At 41.2% G+C, this 17652-nt stretch overlaps 2 protein-coding genes across 4 annotated transcripts in view; one reads left to right on the top strand and one right to left on the bottom strand.

Moving 5' to 3' along the window:
* Positions 1-153: 153 nt before the first annotated feature.
* LOC143900130 (uncharacterized protein CG7065-like) lies at positions 154-7542 on the bottom strand. 3 transcript variants are annotated; one of them, XM_077411121.1, is made up of 6 exons: positions 7350-7542; positions 5634-5751; positions 4639-5360; positions 4377-4477; positions 4194-4293; positions 154-3905 (listed from the first exon to the last, which is right to left on the bottom strand). In XM_077411121.1, the coding sequence occupies exons 2-6, from the start codon at positions 5709-5711 to the stop codon at positions 1136-1138; spliced, it is 3771 nt and encodes a 1256-aa protein (XP_077267247.1). In that variant the 5' UTR covers positions 5712-5751; positions 7350-7542; the 3' UTR covers positions 154-1135. The 3 variants fall into 3 exon arrangements, with proteins under 3 accessions (XP_077267247.1, XP_077267248.1, XP_077267249.1); XM_077411122.1 differs by lacking the exon at positions 7350-7542 and adding an exon at positions 6705-7342; XM_077411123.1 differs by lacking the exon at positions 7350-7542 and having other exon boundaries at positions 4639-5472; positions 5634-5753.
* Positions 7543-7708: 166 nt separating this feature from the next.
* LOC143900138 (uncharacterized) overlaps positions 7709-17652 on the top strand; it is a 10650-nt gene continuing 706 nt past the window's right edge. The window contains exons 1-6 of the mRNA XM_077411135.1: positions 7709-7808; positions 8509-9349; positions 10530-10679; positions 14104-14264; positions 15883-15985; positions 16161-16720. Of these exons, the coding sequence (XP_077267261.1) occupies positions 9103-9349; positions 10530-10679; positions 14104-14264; positions 15883-15985; positions 16161-16720 (1221 nt within the window). The 5' untranslated portion in view covers positions 7709-7808; positions 8509-9102. The remainder of the gene's footprint in view (positions 7809-8508; positions 9350-10529; positions 10680-14103; positions 14265-15882; positions 15986-16160; positions 16721-17652) is intronic.

The raw sequence follows: 17652 nt of genomic DNA, 5'->3' as shown, positions 1-17652 counted from the left end.
TACATTATTTTTAATTTATTTCGTTAATTTAATTTTATTTTATTTTTTTGTTAGCCGATCAATTATGTTCATCAATTATCTCTTTATGGAAACAGAATAAATCTTCAAAATTCGTATTATTTTAAATTAACGGAAAATATATTACAATTAATGTGCTATTCTTGTGACATATTTATTCAACAATTACACTTTGATTATAGTAAATGTCAAATGTCCTGAATATCGCCGGTGTGAAGTATTTCAGTATTCTAAAACGCCTTTTACACGATAATTGCGATCTGCTTTATTAAATATCGCAATTTCTATACGACGAAAGCGGTGATGTGATTATTACTTATCAAATATATTACAAATAGTAAAATCACGTTGTGACGATGCACACGATCTGGCGATTAGTCTGTTTATTTTACTTACTTTCGTTTGGTCGAAGTCGCACGATGTATGTAACAACGACACACATTCACTTCGTGCATGTACAATTCACTCAAACGCGACGTACATTCGGTCGATATACACTCCTTATAAGACTTTCACTGACACGCACCCGCGCATACATGAAAACTCACGCCAAAACGAATGCGAGTTACGAATGAAAAAGACGCTGGAAATACGGGTAAAAAAAGAAAATTTCGGACATTACATGTTTATAACGTACAATTGACACGCTCTCGCGAGTTGTCATACATCGAAACGAGATTCTCTATCCCATTTGAAAATGACAAACTCGAATATAACAATATATGGTTGTTTTTTTTACTCGTCGCATGTGGAGATATCAATAGATGCGTTTCGTTTGTAGGAATAAATAAAGATATATACATGCGCAGAGAGAAGGCGAAACATTTGGAATTACAAATTCTTAAGTACAACTTTTCTGATAAACACTACGGAAGCACTTGCGTAAATAGAACGAAAAGTGCTGTGCAATTATTGTTAGCCAATTACGAAATAAAATCTGATCCATTTCGTTAAAAATACATAAAGCGTGAATAGAAACGAGGGAGTTAAGAATTTGACATCTGCGCACAGAAAGAGAACGGGACTTAGGACTTTGTTTAAGTTCGTATAAACCTGACGCGCCGCAATGCGGACGTTCATTGAAGAGGTCACCGATGAAGCGCGAAGGACGTTTCACTCAATAAAATCGCTGTTGCTGCATGTAAGGATCGTATTGCTGCGATGGGGGTTGCTGAACGTAATTTGGCGGAGGTACGGCTTGCGGTGCGCCGTAAGAGCCGTAAGTTTGCTGAGGATACTGATTCGGCGGTCCGCCGTATTGACCTGGATTAACCGGATTGCTGTAACCCTGATAATTGTAACCATTGTCCATGTATCCAGGATTATTAGAAAACATTTGCGGTTGCGGTTGATAATTCGGAAACTGTTGATTCGACATATTAGGATAGGTCATCGGCTGTTCCTGCAGCCGCGGCTGATTATTCTGGAGAAAACCTTGATTGTAGAAGGTCGGCATTGCCCCAGGCGGCGCCGGCTCGGCGGAACTCGCTACCGGCTCGATTTTTTCGCCACCCAGACTCAACGATTTCGGAACGTATTTGTTCGGCAAGTCGCACATAATGTTCGCAATCAGACGTTTAGTTTCATTCAGTATCGCGTTCGGATCATTCGTTTTCGCAGTTTCCTTTTGCCTCGATATCGGTGATCGCGATCTCGACCTTGCTCTTGATCGCGATCTCGATCTCGATCGTGACCGTGATCGCGATTGAGACCACGATGTCGGCGACTTGGAAAACGTACGAGACTTCTTCGCTTTTTCATTTTCACTTACATTCTTACTCGCTGCCTTGAAGACATCTTCGTATGTATAGTCGTCATCGTCATCAGACAGGTCTATCGTTTTGATCTTAGTTTTGTCTTCGCTATTCTTCTTCGTTTGTAACTCGTCGTCCTCGTCGTTTGCGAACATATCCACTTTAGGTTTCCATTTATCTTCATCGTCTGGTGGATTCTGAATGCCTTTACGAGTGGAAAATGGGGATATGCTCTTCCTGCCTTTGCCAATGGACATTTCGACCTCGGGGCTCGGTGATTTTCCGCTTCCCATTACCGGTAATGATGGCGACGGTAATGTCATGCCGAGATTAACGAAGTCTCTCAATTTCTCAACTCGGGTCGGGTCACTCGCCTCAAGCTTCTTCAGAGAATTTATGAGACTGTGTTGCTCCTGTGTGCTCAGATCCTTAAACTTTTGCAACTTTATTTTCAAATCGTGGTCTGATAAATCCTCGACTTTTGCCGCCTGAGGCTGAGCAGGCTCGACCGAAATAGTTATTGTTGGTTTGGCAGGCTCTGTTGCTGGAGGAGCGACAGTGCCGCAATTCGCTAGACCTTTGACGAAATCGGCAGTGGTGACAGGTTTATCGGAGTGTTTTGACGCCTCTGCCATGCCGACTACAGCGTTAATGAGAGTTTCTAATTCTTCCTGCGAGACATTTGTTCTACCTTGCGCGACGAGGGCCGCGGCGATCTGCTGAGCGATAGCGACTTTGTCAACTGTGCCGACACCTGGCACGCTCACCGGTTCAGATTTAATGACCGGTGTAGTTATCTCCACCGGTCTTGAATATGTGGTCCGATTGATGTAACTCGTCGTAGGTTTACATGCTTCCAGAAGTTCTCGTTCCTTCTTTTTCTTCTCCTCTTCTAGCTTCTTCTTGCTTTCGGAAGCCCTGTGTAGCAATTTAGCGATATTCTGTATAGCGGTTTTAGTGGCTGTAACCGCCATTTTTTCTACCATGCCCGCAAACAGTTGACCCTTGAGCTTTTCTTTAACGGTCTCGAACAGGACGCTCACTTCTTCGTCGTATAGCAATTCTTCGGCAGAATTTGGCTTTGCTTTCTCAGCCGCTAAGGCTTTCGACAAAAGCGATACTATTTTAGGGCCAAGGGAGCCTAGCTGTCCCTCAAGCGCTGTGAGTAATCGCAACAAACCGACGACTTCGAGATCTTCTGTCAATACCTCTTCCGCGACAAGCGGTGGAGTAGGTGATTTATCTTTTACAGGATACGGAGTCGCGTAATATATCGGCCTGGTACGCGACGGATAACTATGGCTGTATACGCTTCCTCTTCCGCGCGAATACGAGGAATATACGTAATCTCGGTCTCTGGGTTCGTGACGGTCATAATAGTCAGGCTTGATCGTTTTCGTACCGACGTACTCTACTTCATCGTCGCTTTCCATGCGATGCCTGCTGCGCTTCGTAGGGGAACGATCTCGTTCTCGTTCCCGCTCCCGTTCCCGCTCTCGTTCTCGCTCTCGCTCTCGCCTCGGTGGGATCCACTTCTCTGGCGGTTTATCTTCAGGTAATTCCAGTCTCTTTCTAATCTCTTCTTTTCGTTGCTGAAGCTGCTCATTGTGAATCTCGCGCATCCGCTTGTTCCAAAACTCAATCCACTCCGGCTTGAAGTCGTGCTTGCTTGGATCGTTACCTTCGGCCTGGAGCTCCTTGTATCGTCTGTTCCAGAATTTCTTCCACTCGTCTGGATAAGACGGATGCTTTTCGGGATTCTTCTCGTGGAACTTCAAAGCACGATCTAACGTTTCCTCGGCACGTCTAATCTGCTCGCGGTATTTATCCCACTTGTCGCGTTCCCTAAGAGGCTGTAAAGACCGCGATCGTGATCGCGACCGGCGCGAGTGTCGCACGCTACTACGATACTTTCCTGTGTTTTTCTCGACAGAACTTTTTCTTTTACTCCGACTCGGTGAGCGAGATCTTGAACGGGACGGCGATGGGCTGCTAGATATGCTCGAAAGTGATGAAAGCGACTTGGTATCATCCGAGGGTCGTTTTGGTGACTTTTGTACGGTTTCCTCGAGCTTCGGTGAGGTTTTACGAAGGTTCATTTTATCCTTGTTAAATATACGCATTTTGAAACCCCTAAAATGAGAACGATAATTCCAAAGTTCAAAGATATTCATATCCGAAAATTATAATTCTAATAGAAAATAACGACAAAATAAAAATGTACTATTATCATTCTGTTAGTTTACAGATATAAAAATAATAATCAAGAAAAAATAATCAAACTTGGATATAAATCCGATTATTGAACTAATGAAAAATGCTTAAATTTGATTTAGAAATAATAAGTTAAAACATTATCCAAAATTTGTGGAAGTTACCCTTATCAATCGTATTTTTGATTTCACTGCTTTATCTACTTACGATTTCGTGATTTCTCCTTTAGATTCTAATTTTTTAGGCGACTTTTCCTTTTTCTTCTCTTCTTTTTTACTTTTATCGTCAATCTTTTTATCAGGGGAATCTTGATGGAGATTAATAATTTTAAAATTTCATTATTTATTATCGCTTCAGGAACAGTCATATAAAGTAAATGTTGGTACTCACCTTTCTTTTTAACATTACCAATTATTTCTGCCATTTTTTCCTCAAAATTTGTTACCCATCGTATATCGTAAACTTCCATAAATGTACATTCTGACGTTTCTCTGTATATAGGAAACAGTCAAATTGATTTTTATATGACAAAATTAAATAAAAAATTTAAATTACTAAAAAAATTGCAACATTGAACGTAAGTCATAAACTGAGACAATCAATTTTGATCAACGACAATAATATCGGGGTTGAATACCTTATTTTGACTTACCTAAAATGAACATCCTGATATACTCTCTTGATATATTGCATCTTATTTTTTTCAAACTGAGCCTTGTCCACCAATTGCGGCTTCATTCTTCCGAACTTTTCTTCGATTCTCTTCGCCACTAACACCGATATTTCATTGGCCCCGCGCTTATAGTTAGGGGTACGCGGTAACTCCGTAATTGCTCGCGATATAGTTGGAAAATGTCTATTCAGATACGTGATGCGGTGATTGTAACTGGTAATGTGGGCCATTACTGTGCGCGGATCGCCACGCTTGTCGCACAAAACACACGTGTAACTCGGTTCGCAGGAGTCGTTGTCCACCAACTCCAGTAGGTATTCGAGGCCGACGAGCGGCGAGCTCTGGTGACGATCCAAGCTCATCTGTATCGACGTGGTCCGCGTTATCTGATCTTCCATACCAGGTGGTACTGGCTCACCAGGCGCCAGGGTATCGCTGATAGTGGCGGATTGCACTGGCGCGATCATCTTGGCCACATCCGGTCGTTTCGACCACAGCATAACCGGATATGGCCATTCGTCCAGTTTCATTTTGTGACGATTACACAAGTTATGACTTATCAATTTATGGGCCCCGAATAAGGCAACGTTACAGATATGACACCATATATCACCATCTTCGGTCTCGGAGTAGACAGGTCTCAATGCGCCGTCTTCAGCGGTGACGCTGCATCGCATTATTCGCTTCCGATCATATTCTTCCTATGAAACATAAACGATTCGTGAGGCGCATGATCTTCCGTTGGCGAATGCTAATTTCAAAAATATCCGTGACGGTCCGTATATCATTTTTGCGAAGAATGGAATGTTAAATCTGTGTCGTAGATGCGTAAAAAACAAATTATTTTGAATCTAGACTTGCATACTTGACAAGATGCGTATCTGTTTACAATTACTGTACGCACTATTGATAATAATTCATGGCAATTGGGCGTTTCTGTAGCCCTCAGCACTATCATCCTCTGTTTTTTTTACCTTTCCCTTTTCCTTATCCTCTTCCGCTAAGTGAGAAGGATCACGTCCCTCTATATCAAGATCGTCAAAGTTCTGCATGGTACGGCCGTAACAGCGGATGCACGGTCAGCAATATTTTCTGAAAATATCAAAATCTTATAAGGCCAAAAAAATGGATGATCATAGCACATCAAGGTTGGCACAAAATTGCAACTGCATTTTTTGCTTACGAGAGGTAAGCAGCGGAGTAAAGTGAAAGTCTCTAAGACTCGCGAAGGTAACTTTTTTTTTTCTTCATCGCTATACAGAAAGAGCACATTGTCGGAAGAAAAACGACGCACCAATGAGCGTAAGCAAACGTTACATTCACAGACAACTGGATTTTTATCTGTGAATATATAATTTCACGTATTGCATCAGCCAACCCTGTAGTAGCGGTTTTCTGCTAGCGTATCAATCCTCGTTAATCATTGTAGTTTAGTTTGAAAATTTGAATTGGCCGTACTTATACTTACCATTCATTATTGCCGCATGCGCTAACAACCTAATATCTGACCGATATACGAGTATTTGCAGTACCATGTGCAATCCAATGTGTAAACACAAATTACGTATATATATATATGCACGAAAGGCTTCAAAGGTAGATGTCATACTTAACTTTAGAGGTATATAACGAAACTATGAGTTCGTGTTCCATGTGCACACGCGCCCAGAGAGAAAGAGACACGTGGCACAAAGTGGAATACGTCATTTGAAAATGCAATATCTTCAAACGAGGTTCATAAATATATGCCTCAAAAGATTTTACGATTCTATTGTAACCGATTGTATTGTATACAGTACAGAATAAACAGAAGCTGCATAAACGGCTAAACTGTATTAAATGCTTAAAACGAACGTAAAGTATAATTTTCTTTTTTCGTTTTTTTTTCTTTAAATACGCGCGTTAAGATGACACAAAGTTACAATGTTTCTCGTATACTTAGGGAAGGTAAGGCGCTTCATCTTTTGGCGCGCTTACGCTCGCTAAGAGTAATCGCTGTTTACTACCTTGCCGGAGTATTTGCGAGTATTCCTCCGGCTACTTACCAACCGCGAAAGAGACAGACAGAGAGAAAGAGAGAGAGAGAGAGAGAGATCTCGAGATCCCGAGAACCGTTCCACTACGAAGAGAACCACCAATAAAACCACCAGGAACAAACTTAAACTGAACTGATCCTCCAAATGATCGGAGCCACAGGCGGGGCGAAGTTAAGACGCTGTTAACTTCGCCAAATCGACTGGACAATCGACGGGATAATCGACCGGGGTATACCGCGGGTGCTGTCGGTCGTTCGCGACGACCGAGCTCGTCCCCGAACGGACGACACGACGACGGACCGAGATCGCGCGTCAATCAGTCAATCATCGTACAATCGAACGTGGGAGAGCAAGAGAGAGCGGACGGGGAGGGTTAGACCAGGTTAGACGCGACGGCGAACGTTTTTACGCCACGACGCGCGGACTGGCGTGGCGGCGCTCGTTTTTTTTCGACGCGGAGCGTCCCCGCGACGAGACGCGACGCGACGCTACGAAGGCGAGAGATTATGAACACTTTTCCCCCTGAAAATCGAGAGTAAGTACACCTCGTCCGCCTCGCGCCATCTCCGGACACCGTGTATACCGTGTGGTAGATCGTCGATGACTTCTCGTTCTCGTTTCTCACGTCCCGGCGTCCGACGGAGGTTGACTTACCTAATTGCCGGTTCGTCGTCGATCGCACAGCGAGCTCGCCCGCGTGTCGCAAGTCCGATTATCTTTCAATCTCGTTTACGAAAATGACGAAACAGCTTCCTCACGGACATGGTGCGGGCCGCACGTACGGCTACGTATTTATTTAACGTATCTTATGTATGTGTGATGATGTGCGTTAAACTGTGCGAGTGCGTGAGCGTGAAGTCGTGACGTCGTGACAGTCTCACAGAATCATGGAAGAATCGGACGGTGCGCCTTTTTACACTGTGGTCAAACATCGAAATATAATCGGCGAATCGGGCGAATGATCGATTGACGGTAAATCAGCAAAAATGCATCGTCAATAAAACAGATTTCTATATTAACGTACGTCGATAAGGCAGGATGATACGAGTTGGTTGCATAAAAAAGTAGGAGTAAAATAATAGAAATACAATTCTTCAAGATACCTCTGATAAGGTACAGATATATAAAAGTGTATAAAGTTTTTCTAAGTAAATTTATGAAGCTATATCTGATTTTTCTGGTAAGAAATTGAGATGTTTTTCGTTGTGATTTTAAATTTTTCAATACTTTGGTAATTAATTTGTAAATTCAATGTTCATTAAAATCAAAAAGTATTATTGTAATTAATTAACAAAAATGAGATTATAATAAATAATGCAAATTTTAATAAAATTGGGTTACGTTTCATGTGATTTGTGTATTAAAAGATTTATAGAAAATAGGATTTTATTGGCTTTTAAATATAATAGAATCAAGAAATTGTAAAAATTATTGTAAAAATATATACATTATATGTTTAATAAAATGACCACTTTTATTTATATAATTACAAGATACTTTTATCTTTATAGGAACAATTGATATCTCATTTATTGTCATTGAGATAAAATGATCAAAATTAAATTGGAAGATATATTCCTTTAATTTGATTTATAATAATAATAACAATAATCTTTATTGCAATAAAAATGGTGAGGTACAACATATTGTTGCCCCAACATATTGTTTAATGGTATCATCATTTATATTTATTTCTATTCTCTTAGGTTTAATTTTATTATTACTCTTTTATTATTAAAGCTTCTTTTCTTCATCCTTTCTCGTGTATAAATTCATTATACTCAATTTAAGCCATTTTGAACTATTCCTTTAGGTCGCCACTGGTGCTACTCCAATATATTTAACTCTATTAATTTAACTAAACCAATGAAGTTAAAATGTTAAAATTTTGTGTTACTGTTTTGTGTTAAAATAATAAATTTCGACACACATATGGTAGTTAAAACTAAAAAAATGTTATTCAACTCAAGATACTGGTTTAAATTTCATTTTTTAATATTTAAGATGTAAAGAATTTATGAAAATCAAAGAGATAGTTGTAAAAAATTCTTATAGATGACTTATAAAAGATCCGAAATATTTGCATTGAAGCACGTTTATTGGTGGCCGTCGTGACGCGTATATTGTCTGTCAACGTCAATAAAAATTCGACCTACATACGAAATAAAAACGTATTGGAGCTCTCGTGCGCGGGGATATCGCGACCGGTGGCAGGAGAGGCCCCGAGATGCGTGGGCCCGACACGTCCGCGTGGTCCCATTGACGGTCAGTCGGCTGAGTCCGGCTATACCTCGTTCTTCGGTGTCGGCGCGGATGTGTGCCCTTGCGACTTCGCGGCGCGCGCGCTGACCATCATCGCTTTGGAATGCGTTTTCGCGAGTATCGGTAATCTCCGAAAGGCGCGATTATGCCATCGCGCTACCGTGGGATATTTATCTTGTGTATCGCCACGGTAGCTGGAGCATCGTTACCGCCGCCGGTGGGGAAATGGTGCTCTGTTTGGCGCACGCTAAGCAGCGTTAGCGTGCTACTCACCTCGCCGGAGATCACGCACCAATGGTCGCTCTTAGGATTGAATCTCTGGTCGAATCGTGCGGCGGATAAGCCGCCGTCTAACGAGCTCCTCGAACGTGACGTGACTCGATTTTCCCGGGGTGAGTATACGTCGCGAGGGTATAACATTGCGAATGACGTGAAGAAATTGAAAAAGGGAGGAAACGTATACAGAGTCCTCCGTAACGAAATTTTTAATAATTCAAATGGTACACGCGACCCCACTGCCGCGATGGCGATCGCGTACGTATTTCGAACATCGTATATAAACGACGTAAACTAACGCTGAAACACTTGACGTTGCCTTCCTCCCTTAAGCTGAGAAAAATTGAGGAAAATTTTGCCAAGAAAATTTCCACGTCCTTCGCATTCTCGGCTTGCCGTCGCGTTTGTTTCCCGATTTGAGAGAGACGTAAATGAAAGAATAAACGCGCTTGTCCTTGCAGCGCGCAGGCAGTTTTACGAATTTTGCAAAGGTACTTCTCCGAACGTGTTTTCCGCGTATTGAATGATGCATATATATAACGGATGATAAATTGTATAATACAATTGTCCAACAAATAACTGTGCAAATACTATTTACCAGTTCCTGACGGCATTTTTATTCTCGAAAATTACTTTTGTTCCTCGCCGGTCAAAGCACGTGCCGCGTGTCGCTTTTTCGCTTCTAAAAGAAATGTAATTGATTGCTCGCGGCGCTGCGCGTCGATTTGAATTGATTCCCTGAGGAATTAAGTAAAAATTGTTAAAACAGCAAAGTTCAATTTTTGTCGGAAACTTATTCTCCGAGAAGTCGAACGTAAATGTATAAACGTAATGTTTTAATTTAACGCATTTAAATGAAATGAAAAGGGACGCTAGAGGCGGACTGTAAATAAATTCCTATTATTCTCAAAGTAACACTGATGAAATTTGACAATAAGACGCGGTAAAGTGCCCTATATAATTCATTATAATCTAGGATAATCAAATAAGACTAGCGTATTAAAATTAGTAAATTATAACTTGATTTACGTCTATCAGAATTTAACGCAGTCAATCAATTAAAACAGCGTTTAGTAGACGTCACTAACTTATACAATTGTCTCTCACAAAAAAAAAAAGTAAAGACCCTTATTATTCTGCTAAAAGTTCACGTCACCGAATTTTCGCCGGATTACCTCGCGTAACCAATTTATCTATCGTGCATTTATTTTACACTCTTGTAATTTGTTGCACGGCGAACGAAACGGCGAGGGAATTTTTCCCGGTTTACTTGACTCGTTCCGCGTTTATCCGCAGTGCTGAACTTCTTTCCCGTTCCGGTCGAGGAAGAGTGCCTGTCCGAGGACAAACGACGTCAGGGAATATGCATGAACACATATGAATGCCGCATTCAGCGCGGGCAATCTCACGGGCCGTGCGCGCTCGGTTTCGGCGTGTGCTGCATATGTGAGTATACCTGTCGTGCCGTGTACGTGAACATAACTTGTCGCGCACGTCATCGTAAGGCGATATCGCGAGACCTACCCCTAGGGACCTGCAGGAGCGCCAATGCATTCTGATCGCAAGGAGCGTGATCTCTTTTTGTGATGCCGCGTCCTATATCTTAAATGTTCCTAATTTCCGATATATAATCACAAAGATATTATATTATTTTTCTATATCTATTTATTTTTTCGCGCGCAGAAAAATCTTTGACTTCAAGCGCGCGTCTATAAAACATTTTTTTTATATTTAATAAAAAATAACTAATTTTGATCGTATTTATCTCTCTCATGCTGCGACATTGCGTCGTTTAACGTCGTCCAAACGCGCGCGCGCGTTTATTTTTAACATTTTAAAAATACATTTGTACAAGTGCGCGATTTTATTGTCGCGTTACCGATTCGACGCCGAATCGATCAGCTTCGCGCTTCCCTGCGAAGTTTAACGGTATCGAGATAGCCAGGTGTAGCTCCGAGACGATCTTAAGCAGCACGCTCTCCTCGATAGCGTGAAAGGGAGCACTTGAAGAAGGAAAGGGAAAAAAAGGAGGAAACGGTACGCTTACTCGAGAGCTCGCACGAGGAAGAACTTGAAGGCCAGGCTGTACAGTTACTTAATTGCCTTTCGACGCGCGATCACGAGCGTTGCACTGTCGTACTTGTTTACGTCGCTTTTAAACAATTCGCAAATATTATCGAGCGTGACCGAGCATACCGTCCTCCAAAGATCATTGCAAATATCGCGATATATCACTGCCATGCGTGTAATTGAACTGTGGGAGTCGTGTATCTTCTCCAAACACGTTACATTATGAATTTTTATATTTTATGGACACACGCGTGTGGCCACGTATATGTTACTTATCTCTCCAGCAATAAATTTCTCGGGAAACTTAAGCTAAATTTCACATTTCGCAAAATCTATTTGAAACTTGCCGAAAGGTGGACACCATATGCACACCCACATCCGCGCGCATTTCCAATTCTAGAATTTACCTCGCTTGAATTTTCGACGTTGGACTTAATAACTTTGTAGTTGGCCGCCGCGTATTAAATTCTCATTAAGGGAAGGCAACGGCTGGAAATTCGTTAAGTATAATGTACCATTTATGTACATTAACGGCGATTATGACAGGATATACTTTATGGCCGTATAGCGGAGAGTAAATTTAGCGCGAATTTGACTTATTTCTGAAGAATTTAATATGGGGTCATTTAAAAAAAAATCTCGGATTATGGCTCTATTATGCGGCTAACAATGTTAATTTTCTTTGTGAGGAGATAAGATAATTTAAATGAAGCTAAAATACGCGGAAATTTCACAGCATCATTTTCAGGTACATCCCGATGGCGATTAAATTTTTATTACGAAACGAGCGTGTTTACCTTATTTTATACCGCTACCTAAAATTTACGTCTCATGTAGCGCGGAAATGTTCTTATTTGCTAGCCCGCGACCGTTCCACCTTCTCCGTCTCTAGTTCTATTAAAGTCTCTCGGTCCAATCGCTCCTTGTTGCTTTTTACTCGGTCCGCGTCCATTCGCTTTTTCCACCACGGTAACATGGCTATTGCACAGTCGAAAACAGGGCCATACCGTACGTACGGATTCTTGACCGATTTCCCGAATACCACTTCTCTCGCTGTCCGGCGTGCGCGCTCCTTCGGCGCATCTTGCAAGTCCGAGTTTTGCTGTCGGCGTATATATCGCCGGATGCATCATTCCCCGCAGTTTAATATCGCGAAATTTGATATCTGTTACGAAAAGAAGATGATGCATATGCGCTTTTACGAGCGGATTTACGAGAACTGTATAACACGAACAAAATAAATTTCTAATGGTCAAAGAGATGGACGTGACCTTTGGATATATAAATAGCTCTCCGCAGTTTTATGGGATTAGAACGGCAATTATGTAATGAGCGGCGAATTACGACAGCATTAAAAAAAAAATATATATATATATATATACGTTTTTAAGCACTGACATTTTACAATTTGTAACATTCCTGTCTAAGAAGTCTGTCGATCTATAATACATTTATTGGAGCGAACTTTGACCGTTTGTCCGCGTTCTCGTTTCATCATAAAAAATCTAACGTTTAATTTAAATGTCTAAAAGTTGCAACGCAAAAGTGGAAGAAAATCATCAATTGCAAGTTTGTCAAAGAATCTTAATTAGAATTAAGATCGCAGACTCTGAGATATTCCATACCGTGTTTACCCACACAAGCGAGATCCCGTATTGTATGCAGGTACAGGTATGCGCGTATGTGTGTATTTGTGCACGCATATACGCATGCAAATATATACGACACGTATATGGTAAACGTGTGTTCGCGAGCCCTTCGGATCAAAAGCCATCTACCTATCTCTCTCGCTCTGTGCGCGCTTTTCATTGAATCGCTGAATGCACGTTGCCTGCAACGGCGACATCACACACAACCGCTCATGCATTTTTTATATCGCTCACCAAGTTGTTTCCCCGCGCCGCGAAGGGAGAGAGGAAGTAAGATCTACATGCGAAGGCAACGGGCGTCTCTTCTGGCCGGCGCGGGCCCGTTGAATAGCGTCCTGGGATTCTAAAACGGTCACTGAATGCCTGAATGAGGACTCGTTATCGAAGCCGGAGGCTGTTCGTGAGAATATCGCACGGCGCCGCCCACGGTGGATACCTCGCAAAAGTGTTTAGAATGTCTGGCATTCGCATTTAATCCATCCGCGCGGACGTGATTTTCAAACAGGAAATTTCGGCGAAAACCTAACAGTATAGGCTATTCATATAGTGCAATTAATAGCGACGATGTCATAATCCGCGTATACCCTTGCATTCGCGCCTTTCCTTACGTATACATAGATCGAACTGTGTAAAAAATTAATGCATTTTAGAAAGACGTCGCAGAGCGTAAAGTTATTTAGCGTATAATAGGGAAAGGGGGATGCGAAGTATAAGAGTTTGAATATTCTTCAGGCCAACTCAGGTGTCTGATTTCCCACTTAACTTTAGAAGGCTAACAGAACATATTAGCTTGAGTTTTAAATGTTTCAACGTCGGTAGCTTTAAACGCGAGATTCATATTAATCGTGCATTCGTCCATTATGGATATAATCCTCTACGGATATCCATAATCCGTATATAACTGTCGTGAATGATATTTTAATGAGGTTAACGGTGAAGGCGTTATTCCGCGTTCGATCTCGTTTGGGTCGGTATATAAATGTGGAAATTAAAAATCCTGCGAAATCGTGCGCGCGAGGCCTATATACATATCGATATATCGTGTGTTCTTACAGCTATAATTAAATATTCCGAAGCGTACGAAACGCAAACGTCCTACGGTCGGCGCAAGTATTTCGTTAACTGTGTCAGCAATTAATATGGTTTTGTAGTCACGGCAAGCTGCGACAATGAAGTGCAAAATAATCTGACCTACGTGACCAGTCCTGGTTTTCCCAACATCATCGACCGGCCTATGAACTGCTCGGTGGTTGTACGGAAGATCGATACGGAGGTCAGTCAGTTGAGGATCGACTTGGTTCATTTCAACATTGTAAGTCTCAGGGATGCCTTATTATTATACATAGGGTGTTATCTACTGGGAGTAGATGGAAACGGGGGCTAGTTGCAACTGTCGGGACTCCCGAGTGCTGTTTAGTATATCTAATATTCCACGAGTTGTCAGGACAATGTCGATACTAATATGACGTGCGAATGAAGCGCTAGATCTTTTTCTCGAAAGACCACGGCAACGTTAATTTCTGGATACTATTCAAGATACAAATCAATATTATAAGTTTGAGAAATAGTCGTTTCTCATATATATGTATATAAATACGCTAGTGTTTAACACCAAACCAATTTTGTTACAAATGAATTTGTAAATGATAAAAGAGGGGGAAGAAAAGCATGATGAGAGAGGGAGAAGGGAAGAGGAAAGGAAAGAAAACGCGATCAAGTAATCAAGAAAGAAATCAAGAAGAAGAAAAATTGTATACTTTAGTATTTATATTATACAGGATCGATGCAAAATCGTAGTACAAGCGAGAACGAAGTGATTCCTCGTGCCAAAATAAGTCGAAATTGTAGAATAATTTTTTTTCGTGCGAAGCTTTGTTTTCGAAATAAACGATTTTAAAAATCTATCAAGTAGGAGAGACCGGGGCTAAACCGCCAGTTTTCTTCGGTGTCGAATTTTAACAACAAAATAGATAATTTTAGTTAAATGTGATATGCCACTGTAAAAAGTGAACCTTTAGCTACAAAATTTATATAAGAAATTTTTATCTATGTCGCTTTGTTTAACCGGTATAGAGCAAAAACGACAACGGTGGAAAAATTGAAATCTCAAAAATGCCGGGGTTGAACCCCCCCCCCCCCCCCCCCCCGGGATAAATCAGTTTGATCGCCCATGAAATATTAGAAATCTACACTTGATTCGTGTTCAGCATGCATTACTCTTTATAGTCAGCATCATGCATTTATAATCACGTACCTCGAGATTTGGAGAGCAAATATTATTGCAGATATTACAAAATTTCCACGCGCAGAAAATTTCACTTTTCACCACGAAAACACTTTTGCCCTCGAAAAGATCATAACACGGCAGGTAACCTGCCGAAACTCCGTTGGGTACCATAAGCAGCGTTTACAATGATAATAGCGAGTTCGCACAATATACAGGTTCCGAGATATTTAATTTGGCGGTTCAACCCCGTTAGCGGTTTAGCCCCGGTCTCCCCTACACGTGCGCTTGACTATGTTTCGACTATAAAGCAAGAGCTCTATAGCTCTATAGCAAGATCCGTTAGTCGAGACATAGTCAAATGCACGTGTACTTCAGATTTTCAAAATCGTTTATTTCGAAAACGACACTACGAAACAAATTATTCTACAATTTCAACTTATTTTGACACGAGGAATCACCTTGTTCTCGCTTGTATTATACGATTTTGCACCCACCCCGTATATATTTTTACATTTTTAGCATACATGAAACATACAAATACTTTGTAAATGATGAGAGAGGGAGGAAAAACACGCAATCGTAAATTTATCTGAATTAGCGATTAGTCTATGTCGCAGAAGTAATGAAAAGCAGATAAGAGAAACTGAAAAAGTTTTAGGGCCAGCCACGTAGGGTACGTACGTAGAACTGAAAAATGTTTTAGGGTCAGCCAAATGCTGTGACCGGCGTGTGCGACGGAGATGTTATGGTAATTAACAACAACAGGACGTCTCTCGAACTGTGTGGATGGAACAGCGGGCAACACGGTGAGTACCGCTCGTACCATTGCAATTATTTCACGAGCTAATTGCTGTTAGCACCGCGAATCTGTAGCGTTAAATCGTTAAAATATTCGATCTGTGGACGCGCGGGACACCTTGGGGCACGTGTACGTTTTTCGAGCAATTTAAATAGCACGGGCTGTGCTCTATATCTCGACAGTATACGTGGACGTGGGCGAAGGCGACGAACCAATCACTTTAAACTTCCGGCTGCCAAGCGAGCTGCAGCCACGAATGTGGGAGATGCGGGTGGTGCAGCTGGGTTTCGAGCAACGTGCGCCAGTCGGATGTCTCCAATACTTTCACTCGCCGAACGGCACGCTGAGGACATTCAATTACCTCCCGAACGGCAGATACCTCGCCGAACGCGATTATCTATTATGCGTTCGTCAGGAGAGGGACATGTGCGGTATCGCATATCAGCCCTGCACGCGAGACTCTTTTCGGATAGGTCCCAATAGGTCTCAAGATACGTCCAATACGACCAATAATGCGGTCCCCGCAATGATCGCCACGAATAGCGGAAACGCCTCCGCTGACAATCTAAACGTCGCTCCTGCAAACAGTTCCGACACCAGTTCGGACGTCCTTGAGGGATCGGGAGCGGGATCACCCGAACAGGAAATGGTTTTTACCTCCAACGCGAATTCGATGCCTTTCATCGGGAGACGATGCAGGGATAGGATACTCATTCCTTGCGATTTTGAGGAATTTATTACAGTACGTCGTGTTTAATTAATTTTTTCTTAACTATATAATTATTGCACAGAAGATGTATCGGTAAAACTACTGTTTAGGGGAGGTATCATCAATGATCTTGCCCTTCACATATATTAGAAGTCACCTTCCTGAGTAACTTTCAAAAGTTTTAGTCGTTGCTCGTTGTCTATTAAAAAGTTATTAACAAAATAAATTTAATCAATATATATAACGTAATTTTTTATGACATTTAAAAAGGTATTTACATACATACGTGAATCATACACTAATAAACCTTGCTACAAAAAATTTGTAAGTATATTCTTGGGCTTTGCCTTTCCCCTCCCCGCCAAAAAATATACTTACAAATTTTTTATTACGAGGTTTATTATTGCACGGTTTGTGTGGAAAGTTTTAGGGTCGTATTTATAGAAAGTTTTGGGGAGATATTTATAGAAATCCATTTGAAACCGTACAATGATAGACCTCGCTTCGCGTGGAAATTTAAAAACCCATCATGTGAAATCATTTTAAGAAAGTTAAGAAATATTAAGAAATAACTTGATATTAAGAAATAATTCACAAGAGTCGCCGAAAAGGTAAGGTCACAGTAATATAGAGTGAGAGTTTAAGGCAAGGCCCGGGACGGATCCACTCTCCTGCTCATACATGTACTATTTTCACATACATATATCAGTCATTTATGGCTTTCAGCATACTGAGAATAACTGTTTTAGTTTTCAAACTTTTTTCATTAATTACTTTTTTATAAATAACGAGCGGCTAAAAGTTTTTGGAGGTTACTCGGAAGAGGATGATCTTTATAAAATATATATCATATGTGAAGGAGATAAGGTCAAAGGTTAAAGGTGCTTTCGGTTCCCTAAACAAGAGTCTTACTAAGTTGATCAAGAGTTTTACGGCATTAGTCGATCGAACTTTTGTATTTTATT

This window comes from Temnothorax americanus, unplaced genomic scaffold, assembly GCF_048541705.1.
Source record: "Temnothorax americanus isolate GAGA-0224 unplaced genomic scaffold, ASM4854170v1 Scaffold3, whole genome shotgun sequence".
NCBI classification, from domain to species: Eukaryota; Metazoa; Arthropoda; class Insecta; order Hymenoptera; family Formicidae; genus Temnothorax; species Temnothorax americanus.
This window is presented reverse-complemented; position numbering and strand designations above follow the sequence as displayed.

Coding starts and splice junctions, on each gene's coding strand:
- LOC143900130 (XM_077411121.1), bottom strand. CDS start 5,711: ATGCAGAACTTTGACGATCTTGATATAGAGGGACGTGATCCTTCTCAC. Junction 4,294..4,376: donor TGGTAATGTTAAAAAGAAAG/GTGAGTACCAAC, acceptor ATCTCCATCAAG/ATTCCCCTGATAAAAAGATT. Junction 3,906..4,193: donor AAAGGAGAAATCACGAAATC/GTAAGTAGATAA, acceptor TTCTCATTTTAG/GGGTTTCAAAATGCGTATAT.